At 43.8% G+C, this 16433-nt stretch overlaps 1 protein-coding gene across 20 annotated transcripts in view; it reads left to right on the top strand.

The window, feature by feature from the left end:
- The window catches only part of TENM3 (teneurin transmembrane protein 3), a 1857795-nt gene that overhangs the window by 1587711 nt on the left and 253651 nt on the right, over positions 1-16433 (top strand). For all 20 annotated transcript variants that reach the window (XM_075347175.1, XM_075347169.1, XM_075347170.1 and 17 more), the window contains one exon: positions 4771-4956. In XM_075347175.1, coding sequence (XP_075203290.1) covers positions 4771-4956 — 186 coding nt within the window. The remainder of the gene's footprint in view (positions 1-4770; positions 4957-16433) is intronic.

Below are 16433 nucleotides of genomic sequence, written 5' to 3'. Positions count from 1 at the left end.
GGACTTTTAACCCAGTCAGCCCCTTTAAATGTATTTACAAGTTTTATAAAATGACAACATATTGATAGGATATACTATTGCTTTGTAATTGGTGGAGATCCAATCTCTAGGAACCTAACTGATCCTGAGATTAGTAGGCTGCAACTCAACTTTAGCACTTTTTTTTTTCCAGCACAGCAGCCCATGGCCCTGGCTGTACAGGGGACTGCAGTTTTCTGCAGAGTCCGATGTTTGGAGCTGCTGTGCAGAGGAAGAAATAACAGATGATTCTGTGCTACACTAGTGCGGCAACCATTTATCTAATCGATCGTTGGGGTTTTCCAATGTTGGACCACCATAATAGTGATGTGATAGCATATTTCAACACTATGAAGTTATCAGAAGGGAAAACCCCCTTTAAAAATATATTTTTTTTATTCCAGATCTATCAGCCTTTTGTGTGTGGGATCTAGAGCCAATACAAGCAAGTGATGTTCCTTAAGGGTATCACCAGTCTTTCAGAATTTTGTTGCGTCATACAGCTGTAAATCAGTAGACGTCCTCTCCATGACTTTCCCTACAGTAGACATGAAATAGTCCAAAGACCATTGAACATTGGTCCAATGATATTGCTTCATAGCCAACAGGACTAACTGCCTAAAAATGTGCAAAATATCTCACCTTGAGTAGTGTAGATCTGATAAGGAGAAAGTCTGTGATGATTTTAATAAAATGTTTTCAAAGTCTGCTCTGATAAATCTCCAAGGAGATTCTCTTCCTCCGGACAGCACCAATGACACAAGGGCTATCCCTTGAGATTGGAGAAACCGTTTTCATCTGTAGCAAAGGCGGTCATTATTTATACATGCTTTTAACTTCAAAGACTGTTGTGAATTGTCATTCGCTAACAAAGCAGTCAGATGACATAAAAAACAAAGGCATTGTTATCCAGAGTAAATGCAAAGAAATGGGGACTCTTGTACGGTAATGCACAAAATTCATTAAAGGAACCCCAGAGCACAATGACCACAAATGATATTGTAGGTGACTGGGCAGGCAAATCATTACTTCTACAACATAAAGGCTTTATAGCCATTGTATTTCATTTAGTCCTCAGACCACAATAGCAAAAAGCTATTGGTTTATAAAGTCCATGCCTGACTCTTCTCTTCATTAGACTGAACTAATGATGTCCACACTTGCCGTGGGTTTGCTGACGCTTTATAAGGCTGCTGAGTCCTGGTCAGGAGATCGGCAGCTTGGTTGGACATAGGGGTTTGCAGACCATTTTTCATGGACGTTTAAAGTCGGCATTAAGCGCCCCATACACCTTATATAGTTGTCTGCTGAACCATTGTTCCCATTGTCCCTTTCCTTGATGATGCCATAGATGCGACAAAACATGTTGCGGGGGTTTGTAAGGATTGTGTGATTGTTTTAATCACCTGTAATCTGCCTAGGATCTAATAATCACCTGGAAGCTATATTGCATGACTCTCCCATACCCAGAAGTGCTCGTCCTGCTGAGCCCTCCTGTGTTCTCTGTGAGAGAGCCACTGCCAGAAATATCTATCTATCTATCTATCTATCTATTTTTTTTAAATCAGATACTTTTTTATTAAAACAGAATACATATAACAGAATAACAAATCGGCATCCAAATTAAGTTTATCACATCTATTACACCTTTAACTCCCCCTCCCGCCCCCCCCCCACCCCGGCAGCAACACTTCTCCCCGATACTACATCCCATTTAGTACACACTTAGAATACCCTCCAACTGTAGTATAGCAACCATCCCGTTGTGCAGGAGGAACAACTAGTAACACGAATAAAACAAAACACACACATCAGAGGTCTCCGACGGCTATCCCGGTCCCAGACCAGTTTACTGGTCCATCACTCGTCCTATTCGCATTGCAGCCAAGGAGACCATAGCTTCTCAAACATTTTAACATTCCCCCTTCTTTCAGACACTCCCTGTTCCAGCTGAAGGATACATTTCACCCTTTTAATGTACTCTCCCCTGGTCGGGGGGTCTTTTTTAAACCAGGACCTGGCGATTAGCTTTCTTGCCGTATACAGCAGCCTAGCAATGGTAATTTTCATAGTATTTTCCACCCCAAGCTCCTCAACATATCCCAATATGCATAGCAATGGTTCCCTGGGAAGGACACACCCATATGTTCTTCCTATCTTGTGGATAACCTTAGTCCAAAAGGAGACCAGTCTCGGACAAGACCACATCATATGAAAAATACCTGCGTCACATCCCTGACACCTTGGACACTCCGAATTCCTTTTCAACCCCATTTTAAACATCAGTAAGGGAGACCTACATACCCGGTGAATCACGTATAGGTGAGATAGTCTGGCCGGTTCGCTCATGGAAAGTTTAGGGACATACTCCAAAGGCCCCTTTACACACCGACACTTTCTAGCGATCCCACCAGCGATCCCAACCTGGCCGGGATCGCTACAAAGTCTTTGGTGAGTCGCTGGTAAGCTGTCAAACAGGCATACCTGGAAAACGACGCAACAGCGATACGGACCTGCAGAACAACCTAGCTAGTCATTGGGGACGTTGTAAAGCAGCTTTTTGAAAGGGAAGTCGCTAATGAAGTCGCTGTAAAGACCCCTTTACACACTGAGACTTTCTAGCGATCATGCTGCACAGCGGGAAACAAAGGACCAAAGAATGGTCCTGAGAGATGTGTAGTGATCAGCGACCTCACAGCAGGGGCCAGGTCGCTGATGGGTTTCACACACTGCAATGTCGCTGCGGAGGTCGCTATTACGTCACAAAACCAGTGACGTTACAGCGATGTCGTTTGCGATGTTGCAGTGTGTAAAGTGGCCTTAAGATACTCTCCCACACCTCCTCCGTTATTATCTATCTATCTATCTATCTATCTATCTATCTATCTATCTCCCTATCCAGCTGTCTATCTTTCTACCTTTTGATTGTATGTAAAACACCTTGTTAAAACGCACTTGTGCCTCGTGTTTCTCTCTTCCCAATGACTTATATTGCCGAGGTATGGAGCCACTTGCAAGTGCAAGGTTGCCCCACATGCAGAAGTTTTCAGAAATAAATCTAGCAGATGTGCTCTGCTTTATAGTTTAACATTGGTTCAAGTGCAATGAGATTTTTTTTCTCGCATTACACTCGCACATTTTATAGACAGATGCGACTGAACCCTTCTTTTATCATGACCTTTATAGCCATACTTCCAGTTTCAGTAGTAAGAATCATCTTGACAGGTTCCCTAATATTTGGAATACAGTTTTCACACCAATTATTTATCCTTATCAATTATTGTTAACATTCACATAATACATATGAAGGATAGGCCTGGCCATTCCTTCCCCATTATTACATTGAAGAGGTGGTTCATTACTCTCTAATAGTGGCCACATCCCTGTAAAACTGATAAGGAAGGCTTTTACTTTACCTTGTTCAGCCAGTTCTGCCTCTGAGCGGCGCTATTGCAGTCCACTCATCCCCATGAAGTGACCCCCTGGGCTCCGTGACTTCTGAAATCCGGTGATGTCACGTCAACTTCCAGTTGACCCTACATCACCGCTGCGGGCCCCAGCCTCCCTGAGTGACTGGGATCTGGGCGGAGTTTCACCGCTTATCACAGCTCAGTGTCAGAGCCCAGCATCTTGCACACTCTCTTCTGCATTGCAGAGCACCGCAAGCAGGAGCACTGTTGGGCTGTGATGAGCAGTGAAACACCCACAGCTCAGTTACTCAGTGAGACTGGGGCCAGGGTCGGTGATGTTGGGTCACCTGGAAGTTGACGTTACATCACCAGATCTCAGAGGTCACGGAGCCCGGGGATCACTTCACAGGGATTAGTGGACCACAATAGTGCCGCTCAGAGGCAGAATTGCCTTATCAAGGTATTTAGAAAAAGCCTTCCCTATCAGTTTTACAGAGCAGTGGCCACTCTTGCAGTGTAGTGAACCACCTCTTTAATTGAAACTGCAATAATTGTTTTGATTGTGATTGGTTTGAATGGTGTTATACAGATTATATTACCTGGGTATCGCCACCGCTGGTGCCCTTACACAGCAGATAAGGACTATCACAGCACAGCTCATCATGTCACTCTTAATGAGCAGTTCTACAGGTTTTTGACGTATATATTATTTAAAGTGACTTGTGTGTGACCAGGACTAGAAGGAGCGCTCCCTGTGAGTAAAAGGTTAATCTCCACTTACCAGTTTATTACACAGTAATGATGCAGAGGTCTCTCCATCCATCTTTGATGGTGACAGGATCTACCCATGAGCTGTAATTACATAAGCATTGCGTTTGTAAGCTTTAACTTTGTGAGTCTGTTCTTGCAATAAATTAGATGAAGTCACCATCCTTATTAAAGTCCGGGGTAAAGGCTTACCTGCACAACAAATCAGTTCAAAGATGCAGGTCCACATGGAACCAATTGAAGTAAATGAGCATAGGCTATAGGATGAATAATAGGCCATTTCAAAGTTGCTGTATCCCTCTTGGACTTGTAAAGCATGGCTTTGTATTAGCTACTGATGCCTTTTATCACAGCTTTAGCCATCAATACACCAATGTACAAAGCATTGTTAACCTAGTGGAATCAAACATGCTTGTTAAAAAAAAAACATTCTGAAAGTGTCCTGCCCTCTGTATAATGTGTTTTTCATCCTCTCTGGTTTTCACATCCTCACTTCTCTTGTTGTTTAGTGTATAGAAGATCAAGCCTTCTCAGATTTCTATCAACGTTTTCACATTTTTTCCCCATTATTCAGAAATCTGTCCAGTTGACTGCGGCTCACATGGCGTTTGCATGGGTGGATCGTGCCGATGTGAGGATGGATGGACAGGGCCTTCTTGCAATCAAAGAGCTTGCCACCCTCGGTGCTTGGAGCATGGCACATGCAAAGATGGAAAATGTGAATGTAACCAAGGCTGGAATGGAGAACACTGCACAATTGGTAAGTTATGGAAATGCTTGGGGCCATTTCATGTCCATCCTACTTGGTTAGGCTCATTACATGGTATCTCATTACTCTTTGTTAGTGTAAAACCTGATAATTTTATGTACAGCTAATAATACCTCCCTTACGTCCCTGCTGATAACTCAGCTCCTTAGCCACTGTGATAAAATGGCAAAGTTATTGATCTGATTTCTTAAAACATTCATAAAGGTTTACCCTAAATGAACTTGGCATGTGGTGTTAGGTTAGTTAACCTAGGGGTCGTATGTGATCAAATACGTCTAATTATAGTTAAGGATAAGCCATAATACGGTCTGGAATACACAATAGAAGCAACATTTAGCAAGGGTTTATAAACAATATTTAACACTTTAATGCTTGTATAACTATTCTAACTCCAGTGTATCTTGTTTTTAAAGGGGTTTTCTCAAGTTCTTACATTGCTTTAATTAGTTAGACAATATAAAAAAGAGGAAGTAATTAACTTTTCTCTCTGTCTATCTGCTGTCATTCAGCTGCAATGAAAGTTTTTATTTTTTATAGTGTACAGCTGGTTTCCATGGAGCTTGGACACTACATACTGGCTGACAGTGCACAGTTATTACATTGCAGGAGAGGAGTTAACTCTTATCATCCCTGTCAGCTATCTCCATTGTTGGTTTCAATCTATACAGCAGTTATTTGTTCACCTCTCTCCCCCTTCTTCTCAACTTTGAAGATATGCATTTATAAATTACTAGCCCTGTAGCTTTCAGAGCAGTTTTACTAAACTCTTGCTGTCCAAAGCTATCTGCTTGTTCAAATACCCCGGAATCTCTAAAGTAAACTTATTGATAGCAGTGTAGACTTCAAAACAAAGAAATGATAGCTGAATGTTTTATAACAGAACTAGTGTTTTATTGTTCTGCTAATACTACAGTTATACTATTCACCAGAGCTGTGACTGAAGGAGCAGAGCCCACCCTTTCGGAAACCAGGATGTAAGGAAGCTAAGGAGACTGCATTGCTCTAAGCTACTCAAGAGGAAACTTTAGAATACCCCTTTAATACATAAAAAAAGCTAAAGACCAGATAACAAGTGTTAGTGAAGGCCCTTGTCAAAATGTTCAATAGAGGCCTTATCATTTTTTATTTATTTTTTTTAATTAAAGGGGTTATTCCCAATATTGTAAGTGAACCCCGATCGATAAGATAAAGTACAATATACTCATCTCTGCTAGTCCACCTACTGAGCCCAAAAATGGGTCTTTTGATCCCTGCAACCAAGCTCTGTGCAGTCCCAGTGATCTGAACTCCAGTGATAAGTAACTTATCTCCTATAGTGTGGATTGAGTTTTACCTTTTAGGTTTTAATTTTAACCCTTTAAGGCAAAAACAAATATATTTTAGTGTAATAATAAACAGATTTGATTGAGGTAATTTTTTTATATGATATATTTGTTGAAATCTTTAATTTTCTTCTATTTCTCCTAATGGCATAAAGTGCCACTAATTGCAACTGCATATTTAAATTAATTCCCCTTTCCACTACAGTCTAGTCATTTTTTTATATGGGTTTGGGTTATCAGAGGTGGGGCAGTAACTATAGTTTGTGCTAATGGCGCCATTCTTTGGTATTATTCTTTTGGATTTCTTTTATTTCTTTTGTAAATGTTTAATCATATGTTTAATCTTTATATGCATAGTGTCCTCCAGTTAAGTCATATGACACATTTTGATTTAGCAAAAAAAGCACACTATAGGCCATCAACTGGGCAGTAAACATTGTAGATAGTATGGTATGTCTCACCTGGACGGTATGTCCAGGTATAGCTACTAGCTGAGGCTGCTCTGTATACTGGAATAAACCAGCTGAAAATGCAATAGAAAGGGATATACTGTTATTTATACGGCACTACTGGTCAAGAAGATATTTGTTCATTTTGTGTTTTTCTTGATGGAGTTTGTTCAACTGAAACGCGTAGATTAATAAAAATGTTGTTTTTTCAACACCATGATCTCTATTGGATATCCTCTTGTCCAGAAATGCTGGAGATTTAGCCATATATTCCGTTCTACTATTGAAGAGAGCTACATTTTGGGACATTTTCATTTTGTTGCCTTCTGATGGCACTGTGGAGCTGTTCTCGGTCTGCAAAAACCCAGCAGCTCCTGCAGCTACCCTGGCAATCATATGACTGAAACAGTAAGACGATCTGCCACTTCCTGAGCCATATACAACATTGAGTGTCATGTACACAGTAACCTGGAAGACTCGGGAGTCCGGCGCTCGCTGACAGCTGGCTCGCCCTCCTGCAGTTGTACAATTTCAATGCAGTTGCATTCTTTACCAAGATGTTTAGAAACATTTCTGCAGAGTAATATCTGGAAAAATGGGACATTTTACTACTTCATCTGTTCTCAAGGAGTTAAATTAGGAGTAGTAAAAGATCTCTCAGGTCAACAGTTGGTGGAGGCCACATGATAATTTATAGCAAAAGGGTTACCAGTTGACCACTCCTGCAAAACTCTACTCAATCTTGGAAGCCCCAAGACAGGGCAATAGATGTAGATAACAATTCAGCTTCATTTCAATATTATCTATGTACACATCTTAAGTCATACAGCCAATGCATTTCGGACCCAGTAATGATTCGTTTCTTGACAATTTCTTTTATTTGCCTTCCCTGTGCACCGAAATGTTATTTTACTCTGCTGACTTGGCTATTTAAAAACAGCTTAAATACATCTGATTTCATTGTACCCAGCAATTTAACATAGGTGAAGAAGAGTTACGACAACAAATTCAATTTGTATGCCACCCCCCATAAAAATCGTCTTGTTTCAGGCAATGTCATTGTGACACCCTGGACCCCAGGGGTCACAGGTAACAACAACCACCACACAACACCCCCCCCCCCCCATCCCTTGTGAGGACACACCAGTCACCCGAAAGGGAGACCTGATGCCTTCCTCAGGGCCAGTAGGGCACACCAGGTGGGCGGAGTCAGGTGGAAAGGCACGCCCACCGAGGAGACTACTGTCCTGAGGCAGGAAATAGTTTAAGTTTGGAGTTTTGAGTTGTACAGTGACAGTGACAGGAGGTGTGGAGGAGCAGAGCTGTCAGGGACCCAGGTTGGAGCCTGGGATCCCCGTAACGTCAGGCAGGCAGACGGTGGTGGCCACCTGCACGAGTAGTGGTACAGCAAACGGCGGAACCGTAGGGACCGGGCCAGGGTTGGAGGCCGCCGGCCCTGAACCGGGGAGTCAACCGTTTACCGGCGCACCAGAAACCGGGTACTCAGACCCCGTCCTAGCTTAGAAGCCACTGAGTATAGGCAAATTAACTGATTGCAGTCTGGACCTCATGGCTTCATCCTCATCCAAAGTCCAGAAAGAAGGCAAAAGCCCACCGATACTGGGTGAGAGCCACCGCCAAGGGCCAAACATCCGACAGGCCAATGCCTGCAGGCAACCAAGGGCTCCTCCGGCAGCTAAACGCTGGGGAGCGGGCCGAAAACCACAACAAGAGGTGCAAGGGAAAGGGGCCACCATCCGCCTCACAAGGGACACAAGCAGCCGGCTGCGAGACCCGACCATACCCGAACTTTGGTTTATCAGTGACTCTGAGTGTGAATTAATAGTGAGTACACCAGTGCCATCCGGGCAGAACACCGCACTGCAGTACGGCATCTTGCACCCCGACAACATCATCGCCCGTCCTGCTGGGCCCCGGGACACACTGTCCCTACCCACGGAGGGGCTGACATCCAGGCTGCGCCTTCAACACCGATCCCGGGAGCCCCCTTCACTCCAGCCGCAGCGGTGGTGCATCTGTCGTGGGCGAAGGAGGGGACGCTGCGCTCTCCCACTGCTCGGGTCCGGCCGCTGCTGCTGCTGCTCGGTGGTGGCTCGAGCGGTGGGCCGGATCCCGGGGACTCGAGCGGCGTTCCTCGCCTGTGAGTGAAAGGGGGTGGTTTGGGTTTAGGGATATTGTCCGTGACGCCACCCACGGTTGTGGTGAGGTTGTGACACCACCGCTGCTCTGGACGGGGATCCCGGGAGCGATGACAGGGAGCAGCTTGGATGTTGGTTCTCCCCTCCGTGGGTAGGGGGGTTGGTTGTCCCAGGGCCCGGTGAGGGGGGGGGAAGGATGGATGGCAGGCGGGTTACAGGGCCTGGCGAGGTGCAGGGTCACGGGGGCAGCGCTGTGCCGCACGGCACAGTGGTACTCACTCAGCCAATGATGAGGACACAGTTCTCGGTAAAACACACGGCTGGATGGACAGGTCCCACAGACGGCTGCGGTGTTTCTCCTCCCGGCAGGTTGATGGTGACTGCCTTTCCCTTCACCTATGTAGTGTAACGGTTCCAATGGGTTCCCACCGGTAACCCGCTCCCCAGCTTGGATGGGTGCTGAAGGAGCCCCTTTTGCCCGCAGGCTCTGGCCCTGGGAACTTTAGCCTTGGCGGGGACTGTGTTTCCCTCTCTCGGTTGGACGGTTGCCTTCTGATGGGACTTGGCTGCTGGGAAACCCAGGAGGTTCCCTTCGCTAACGGATTTGGCAAATTCACGGCGACTCCTAGCCTTGCCGGGGTCCGTAAGCCCCTGCCGGATGGTGCTGGCTTCTCTTTGCATACCGGTCCGGTACCGCCGGGCCACTGCCCGTCCACGGTCCTTACGGCAAGCTCCAATAGGCCACTCCTGCAGACGGTCACCACCGTCTGCCAACCTTGCTGATCCGTCTGGGCCACACACCCGGACCAACTTAAGGCTTCTCTTCTGCCACTTCCCTCCTTCCACTTTCACTTCCAACACTAATCTGCCCTACTTTTCCCGCCTCCAGGACTGTGAACTCCTCGGTGGGCGGGGCCAACCGCCTGGCCCACCCCCCTGGTGTGAACATCAGCCCCTGGAGGAAGGCAACAAGGGTTTGTGTCTGACTTTGGTGTGCCTGACCGGGAGTGTGGGGTGTGTAGGTGTTGTTATCTGTGGCCCCTGGCTTGTCCAGGGCGCCACACATCCCTTCACCACGACCCGTGGGTGGCGTCACGACCCGTACGACAACAATGCGGCACCCGGCTGTGAACCTTGTCCCCACACCACCACCCCCCCACTGCCTCCCCTTAACAGAGCGATGTGGCCCCCGGTCCGGAGGCGCTCGTGCCACCGACAACCCGAGCCTGGACTTCGAGCGGCTCGGCCTCTCAGGGCGGTACATCATAATAACGCATAGCTGAGACCATACTTAGCAGTCAAGTGTTGTTCTGTATTCTTCTAAATACAACTTAATTTTAGGAATTTTGAATTCTCATTTTTTGACATCCAGGATGCTCTAGGTGTTGCTGATGTCTGTGAGCAAAAGTATAGTCGCTGCCTAGGGAAGCGCAGCTGCTTGAGTCTTATCCGTGTAATACTCCACGTTGGCTCCAGTGTTTGTCACTTAGCTTCCTAAATGTAAAACAACATCATTGATGCGACTTTGTATTTTGTCCACACTTTGCGCGTCTGTCATGAATGACTGCAGTCACAGATCTCTGTTGATGGTGCCTTAGGTTAAATTTTGGCTTGCCTACAGCACTATTAGCTCTCATTTTACACCCAATGCCTTTTAGTTTATGTGCACTGAGCATTGGTAGATGACAAATAATAACACCATGCTGTAAAAATGGAAAACAGAGGAAAAAGCTTTATCAGGAAGGAACTGAAGCGGATTATTCATTAGTAGATTGTTAGTTTGAGAAAGTTAACAAAAAAGTTACATTTTGCTACATTTCAGATATGAGGTCACTCTCGATATATTAATTTTGTGGATTAGGGCTATGTTCACACGCAGCGTTTTTGCAGCATTTTTTTCTGCCACCAACACGTGCTATCCTGCCATTAAAAAATTGTGTTTTGCGATATTTTTGCAGCATTTTTTTAGCTGTGTTTTTTGGAGCAGATTGTTTGGGGTGTGTGATTTGTCTACAGTACATGTAATGAAATTTAGTTTTATTCACTAAAATACAGCAAAAACGCAGCAAGACTTGTTAGCTGCGTTTTTAGAACATTTTTGCACTTTCTCATTGGTTTCTTTGGGTGAAAAAAATGTTTAAAAAATGCGGTAAAAACACTGCAAGAATCAACGTGCTGCATATTAACAAAATAAGGCTGAGCTCACATGTTCTGTAATTATCCGTTAGAATGGATACTGCACAGATCTGTTGGGAAAATACAACTTTGTTGCCCGTTGTTAAAGGGGTTATCTGGCTTATTTTGCTTATTTTTGTTTATTGCACTATTGGGCTACATAGGGGCAGGTAGATAGATAGAAACTACCTACATGCCCTGCTGTCAGCCCCTCTCTTCCTGGCTCAGAGTGGTCATGTGACCATTCCTGCCGGGATTTTGCTGCTTCCTGTGATGTCACGTTAACAGGGGAAGGAGCTTATGCTCGCCATGTGGTTGGGCATCACAGCCGACGTCATACAGCCGCCCTGCTGGGCATGAACAGTGTGCCGGAGTCCCCACCACACTTCCCCTACACTCTTCCACACATTCTGTACTCTTCCACGTCACTGCTGTGGGACACGTGAGCAGAGGGGAGGGTCCACGCCAGCACAGAGCCCCCTGCTCAGGATTGCACGTTTAAATGTATTGGCATCACAGATGCCAGTAAATTTCAAAGCACTGATGAGAGGGAGCGCTGTGCTGCTTATCTTTATTGTACTGCTGTCTGTGCTCTCTGACAATTCAATACAGCAGTGATGTCACTACTGTGCTGATATAGGCAGACCACAGACAGCGGGGGATCGAGGTGAGGTATGTATTTATTCCGTACACAGTGGGGGCGTATAATGCTATAATGGGCTGCAGATCGCTGTGTGGGGGGATGCAGAGCGCTGTGTGGGGGGGTGCAGAGTGCTGTGTGGGGGGGTGCAGAGTGCTGTGTGGGTGGGTGCAGAGCCCTGTGTGGGGGTGCAGAGCCCTGAGTAGGAGGTGCAGAGCACCGTGGTGGGTGCAGAGTGCCGTATGGAGGGTGAAGAGCGCTGTGGGGGGGTGCAAAGCCCTGAGTGGAGTGTGCAGAGCACCATGTGGGGGGTGCAGAGCGTCGTATGGAGAGTGCAGAGTGCTGTGTGGGGGGTGCAGAGCTCTGTTTGGGGGGTGCAGATCTTTATGTGGGGGGTGCAGAGCCCTATGTGGGGCTGTTACTTCCAAATCTGTAGTGATGAGAGGTCAGTGCTGGGCAGAATACTGACAGCCAATGAGTGGGCAGAGGGCAGGTCTGGACAGTGAGGCCGGGCGGTGCCAGCTCTGACTGTGAGGTTTGGCATAGGAAGATTTCATGTTTGGTTAAGCTGCAGGTAAATAAAGTGTGTGCAGAGAATAACGGGATAATTCAAGAGGAACAAAAGTTAGAAAACAAAAATTAAAATGTAGAGATATTTTATATGACTATACAGCACAGATTAGCTTAAAAAAATGTTTGCGTTTATGTCGGACAATTCCTTTAAATAATTAATTGATGTCTGCCAGATCCATTTTTTTTAACATTTGAGTCTATAGAGAACAGATCTGCTAAGGGAATGCTATTTAGTAATCCATTTTTCTTCCATTTGTAATGGATCCTTTTTTTTCTTACAGTTTAAAATGGAAGATAAATAGCAATGCCATGTTAGGGAATAGCAATAGAGTACCATGTTAAAAAAAACTTGTACCGGCATATATAATTTTCCACTGGTGGACACAGACAGAAGAGGGCCCCCGAGTAAAAACAGTACATGGGCCCTTTTCAGACCAAGAGCTCATCAAAAGGCACAATCCCACCTGCTCTGGGGGTAGAAATGGGCTTCCTTATATTATTATGATATGTCTGCCCCTGAATTTTGCCAATGGATCTCTGCAGGATCTGTTCTATCGGATGATTACAAGTCATCTGAACTTAGCCTTAGGCTATGTGTCTACGGGAGAATGTAGCTGCGGATTTTTCTGTATCAAAATCCGCAGCTTTCCCGCAAAATCCGCACCTTTTCAAAGGTGCGGATTTGCCGCGGATTTACCGCGAAATTGCCGCGGATTTGATGTGGATTTTGGTGCGGATTTTTTTTTTTCCCAATTTTAAAACCAAAATCCGGATGAAAATCCGCAACAATAATTGACATGTTGCAGATTTTTCCGGATCAAAATCCGCACGAAATCCGCTGCGGAAAAATCTGCAGCGTGGGCACAGCATTTCCAAAATGCCATAGAAATGGCTGGGAAGTGCCTGAGCTGCAGATTTTCGGGAAATCCGCAGCTTTTCCGCGAGAAATCCACGGCAAAATCCACGCATTTTCCGCAGCGTGGGCACATAGCCTAAAACACAGCTACTTTTCTCCAGAAAACAAAAATATGAAAAGAAAATGCTGCGTGTGAACAAAGCCATATGAGAGGGGTGACTGTGGGATTTGTTGTCTGTTACCTGATGTTGACGGGTTGCCAATTTACTGTATAACATATTGCTGCTTAGTGTAGTGTGATTGGACCTTTATGGGTTTTGCGGGTGCTGTGAATTTTTGTAGAATATGTTGCATGTTTTATGTGCAGCTTTTGCGGAGGATTTTATTGCAGATTTGCACAGTTTTCACCTTATTTGCAATGGATTCCACTCAATTCACATGCTCTGGATTTTAAATCCGCACCGCCTGTCAATGTCAGTGTAGATATTTTCAGCAATGTGTATATTTGAAACCTTAGATGTTACGGTATTACACTAGATTTTGTGCATTTAAATCATCATGGAAATAAATCTACAGAAAATATGTGTGAACATATCAATAGTCGCATATTTTCCATATCTATATATTGTATCTGAAAAGCTGAAAAATAAGTTATTAAAGTTTAGCAGAGAATATTTTTTGCTCATTTAAGTAATTGTAACTTGTGGTTAATATAGCAACCGTAAGATATGATTTATGATCTCTTATTCATGCCTTGGGGGGGCAGAATTATGAGGCAGGTGAGTTGCCACTTCTCTGCATTCTCCAGATTTTCCAACACATAAGGGATTTTCCTAATTTTCATTTGACGTAATGTTTGCCATGAGTTATGCTTATTGCCATATGTTAGGGGAAATGCTAAAGCACTTTTATCGTGAATCCCACAGTAGAATATATTATATTGGAATTTTAGTCATCAGTGATGCCATTAATTGAATAGCTGTAGCAAAGCTGAATTTGTGTATGAACACTCTTTAGTGTTTGTGTATCCATTTTTAGTGTCGTCTATCTATTTCTTACTTTAAAAGGTTATTCTTATCTGTGATTTTATGGCATACCCATAGAATCAGCCATATTTATCCAATAAGTGCAAGCCCTACTGCTTGAGAATGGAGTCCTACCTTACTTCCCCAGGAATGGAGAGGTGACTGCGCACATTCTGTGGATATGCCATAGGAGTCCCAGATAGAACAAACCCTTTAAAATCCTTTTGATTATTGTTGGTCATATAATAGTAGTGTACATCTATCTGTAGACAACTTTGATATACATCCGTTAGAGGAAAGCTGTCAAAACGTTTTTTTGCTTTTTAAAGGGGTTGTCCATTACTTGGACAACCACTTCTCAATCCGTAAGCTCCTCCTTTTTAAAATAATAACACTATAATCACCTGTGGTTCCGGTGCTGTTGCAGCGGTGTCGGAACTCACTCTTCAAGCAGTCACATAACAGTCCCATCACGCGAGCCCTGCAGCCCATCTTCGGACAAATCACATACATCTGTAGGAACTGAGAGAGCAGCAGTGTTCACTTTCTCCGGATGTAAATGATTTGTCCGAACGCAGGGAGAGTGAATCAGCCGTTGATTGGTTGCAGGACTTGCGTGATGTAAGACTGTTACTTGATCGCCGGGACAGCAACTGCCGATACCGCTGGAACAGAACCTATACTTTATTATTTTAAAAATTAGAAACGGATTGAGAAGGGGTTGTCAGAGTAGTGGACAATCCCTTTAATCTGAGAACAGCATAATGTAAAATCAGAGATTCTGTAGGGATGTGTCACTTACTCGGCTGTTTCCACACATCTTTTTATTATTACTTTTTCTATTTTTTTTAGTATATATTCATAGTGTTACCATATCTTACCCTCAAGGTTATTGATTATGAATGATAAAAAATGGAGGATTTGTTGCTGTAAATACGTATCACACAAACATTCGAAGCAGTTTGTGTTCCATTTTCTAATGAAAACTGGATTTGCTCTTGGGTTTTTTATTGATCAACATTGATTTCCATGTACATTGTGTCATCGAAATGTAGATTTGGACTGAGGAAAACTGTACTTCCTTTACAATACAAAAGACCAGCTATATGTCATATATTGTGTTGCCTCAGTATACGGGGAGAAGATCATTAGTCAGTATAATGTTTCTTTTATATATAGGCCCCAACACCCCCTGTGCCATAAGAACAAATTCCGGTGCTAAGAATCCGAAAATGAAATTTTATCTCTTCCGTCGGTTCAGGGATACTGTTAATATTTGATATTCTTATACTTTAAAGAGATGTGTTAGCTCTGATATATGTCTATGTAGGTAAATGTTTGTATTTAATTCTTAGAACTTGATCTTGTAGGGTTCTTCTGTTATTCTCATGGACATTTATGAGAAAAATTGAAAATAGTGTGTGGTCTCTGACAGTCTACACAGTATAAAAATAACTGGATAATGTCGGCGTGTGTCGAGACAGGTCCATTGACAAGGATAATAGTAAATCCTAGTCATCAATATATCTGTAGAGATCCAGGATAAATAACCAATGACTAGTATATTACAGATTTTTAAGAAAAATTCTGAAGAATATCCAAAAATTCGATTTTGGCTGATTTGCTTAAATTTGGATGGCAGATTTGATCTGTATAAATTCTGCCCATTTGCCATAAGGAGAGGGAAGGGATAAAAAAAAGTTCTAAAATATATTCTTTATGCTCAACTTTCCTTACCTGTTCTTATGTCACATCCATGGTTTTCGCCCTCTCTCCAGCTCTCTCCTTCCATCGCCCCATTACTGTGACTGGTTTTATACAGTCATGTGGGGGTGACGCTTACAAGATGCCGTCATTATAGGCTGGAAATTGGCCTCAGCTTCAGAATGAGGTGATGATAAACAGAAGACTGAGAATGGTTGGGGCATAAGAACAAGTGAGGAAACTTCTAAAAGTATTTTTCACTTAACCCATTCCCTGTCTTCAGGGAAAATGGAGAATAGGTAAAGTGAAAATGAATATTTGGTACTCTGCAAATTTTGCAAGTTTTCCCACCTACAAAAAATGAAGAGCTCTCTAATTTTTATTGTAGGTACACTTCAACTGTGACAGACAGAATAAAAAAAAATCAAGAATTAATTTGCATTTTATTGCATTAAGTATTTGCTACAATAGATAAACAGAACTTAAAAGGGTTGTGCACTACTAGGACAAGCCCTTCTGATTCAACATGTGTGCCCCAGGTAAAATAATAAAGACTATACTCACC

Source organism: Anomaloglossus baeobatrachus, chromosome 1, assembly GCF_048569485.1.
Source record: "Anomaloglossus baeobatrachus isolate aAnoBae1 chromosome 1, aAnoBae1.hap1, whole genome shotgun sequence".
In the NCBI taxonomy this organism is placed as follows: domain Eukaryota; kingdom Metazoa; phylum Chordata; class Amphibia; order Anura; family Aromobatidae; genus Anomaloglossus; species Anomaloglossus baeobatrachus.
Note: the sequence above shows the minus strand (reverse complement) of the source record. Positions and strands in the feature narration are given on the sequence as shown.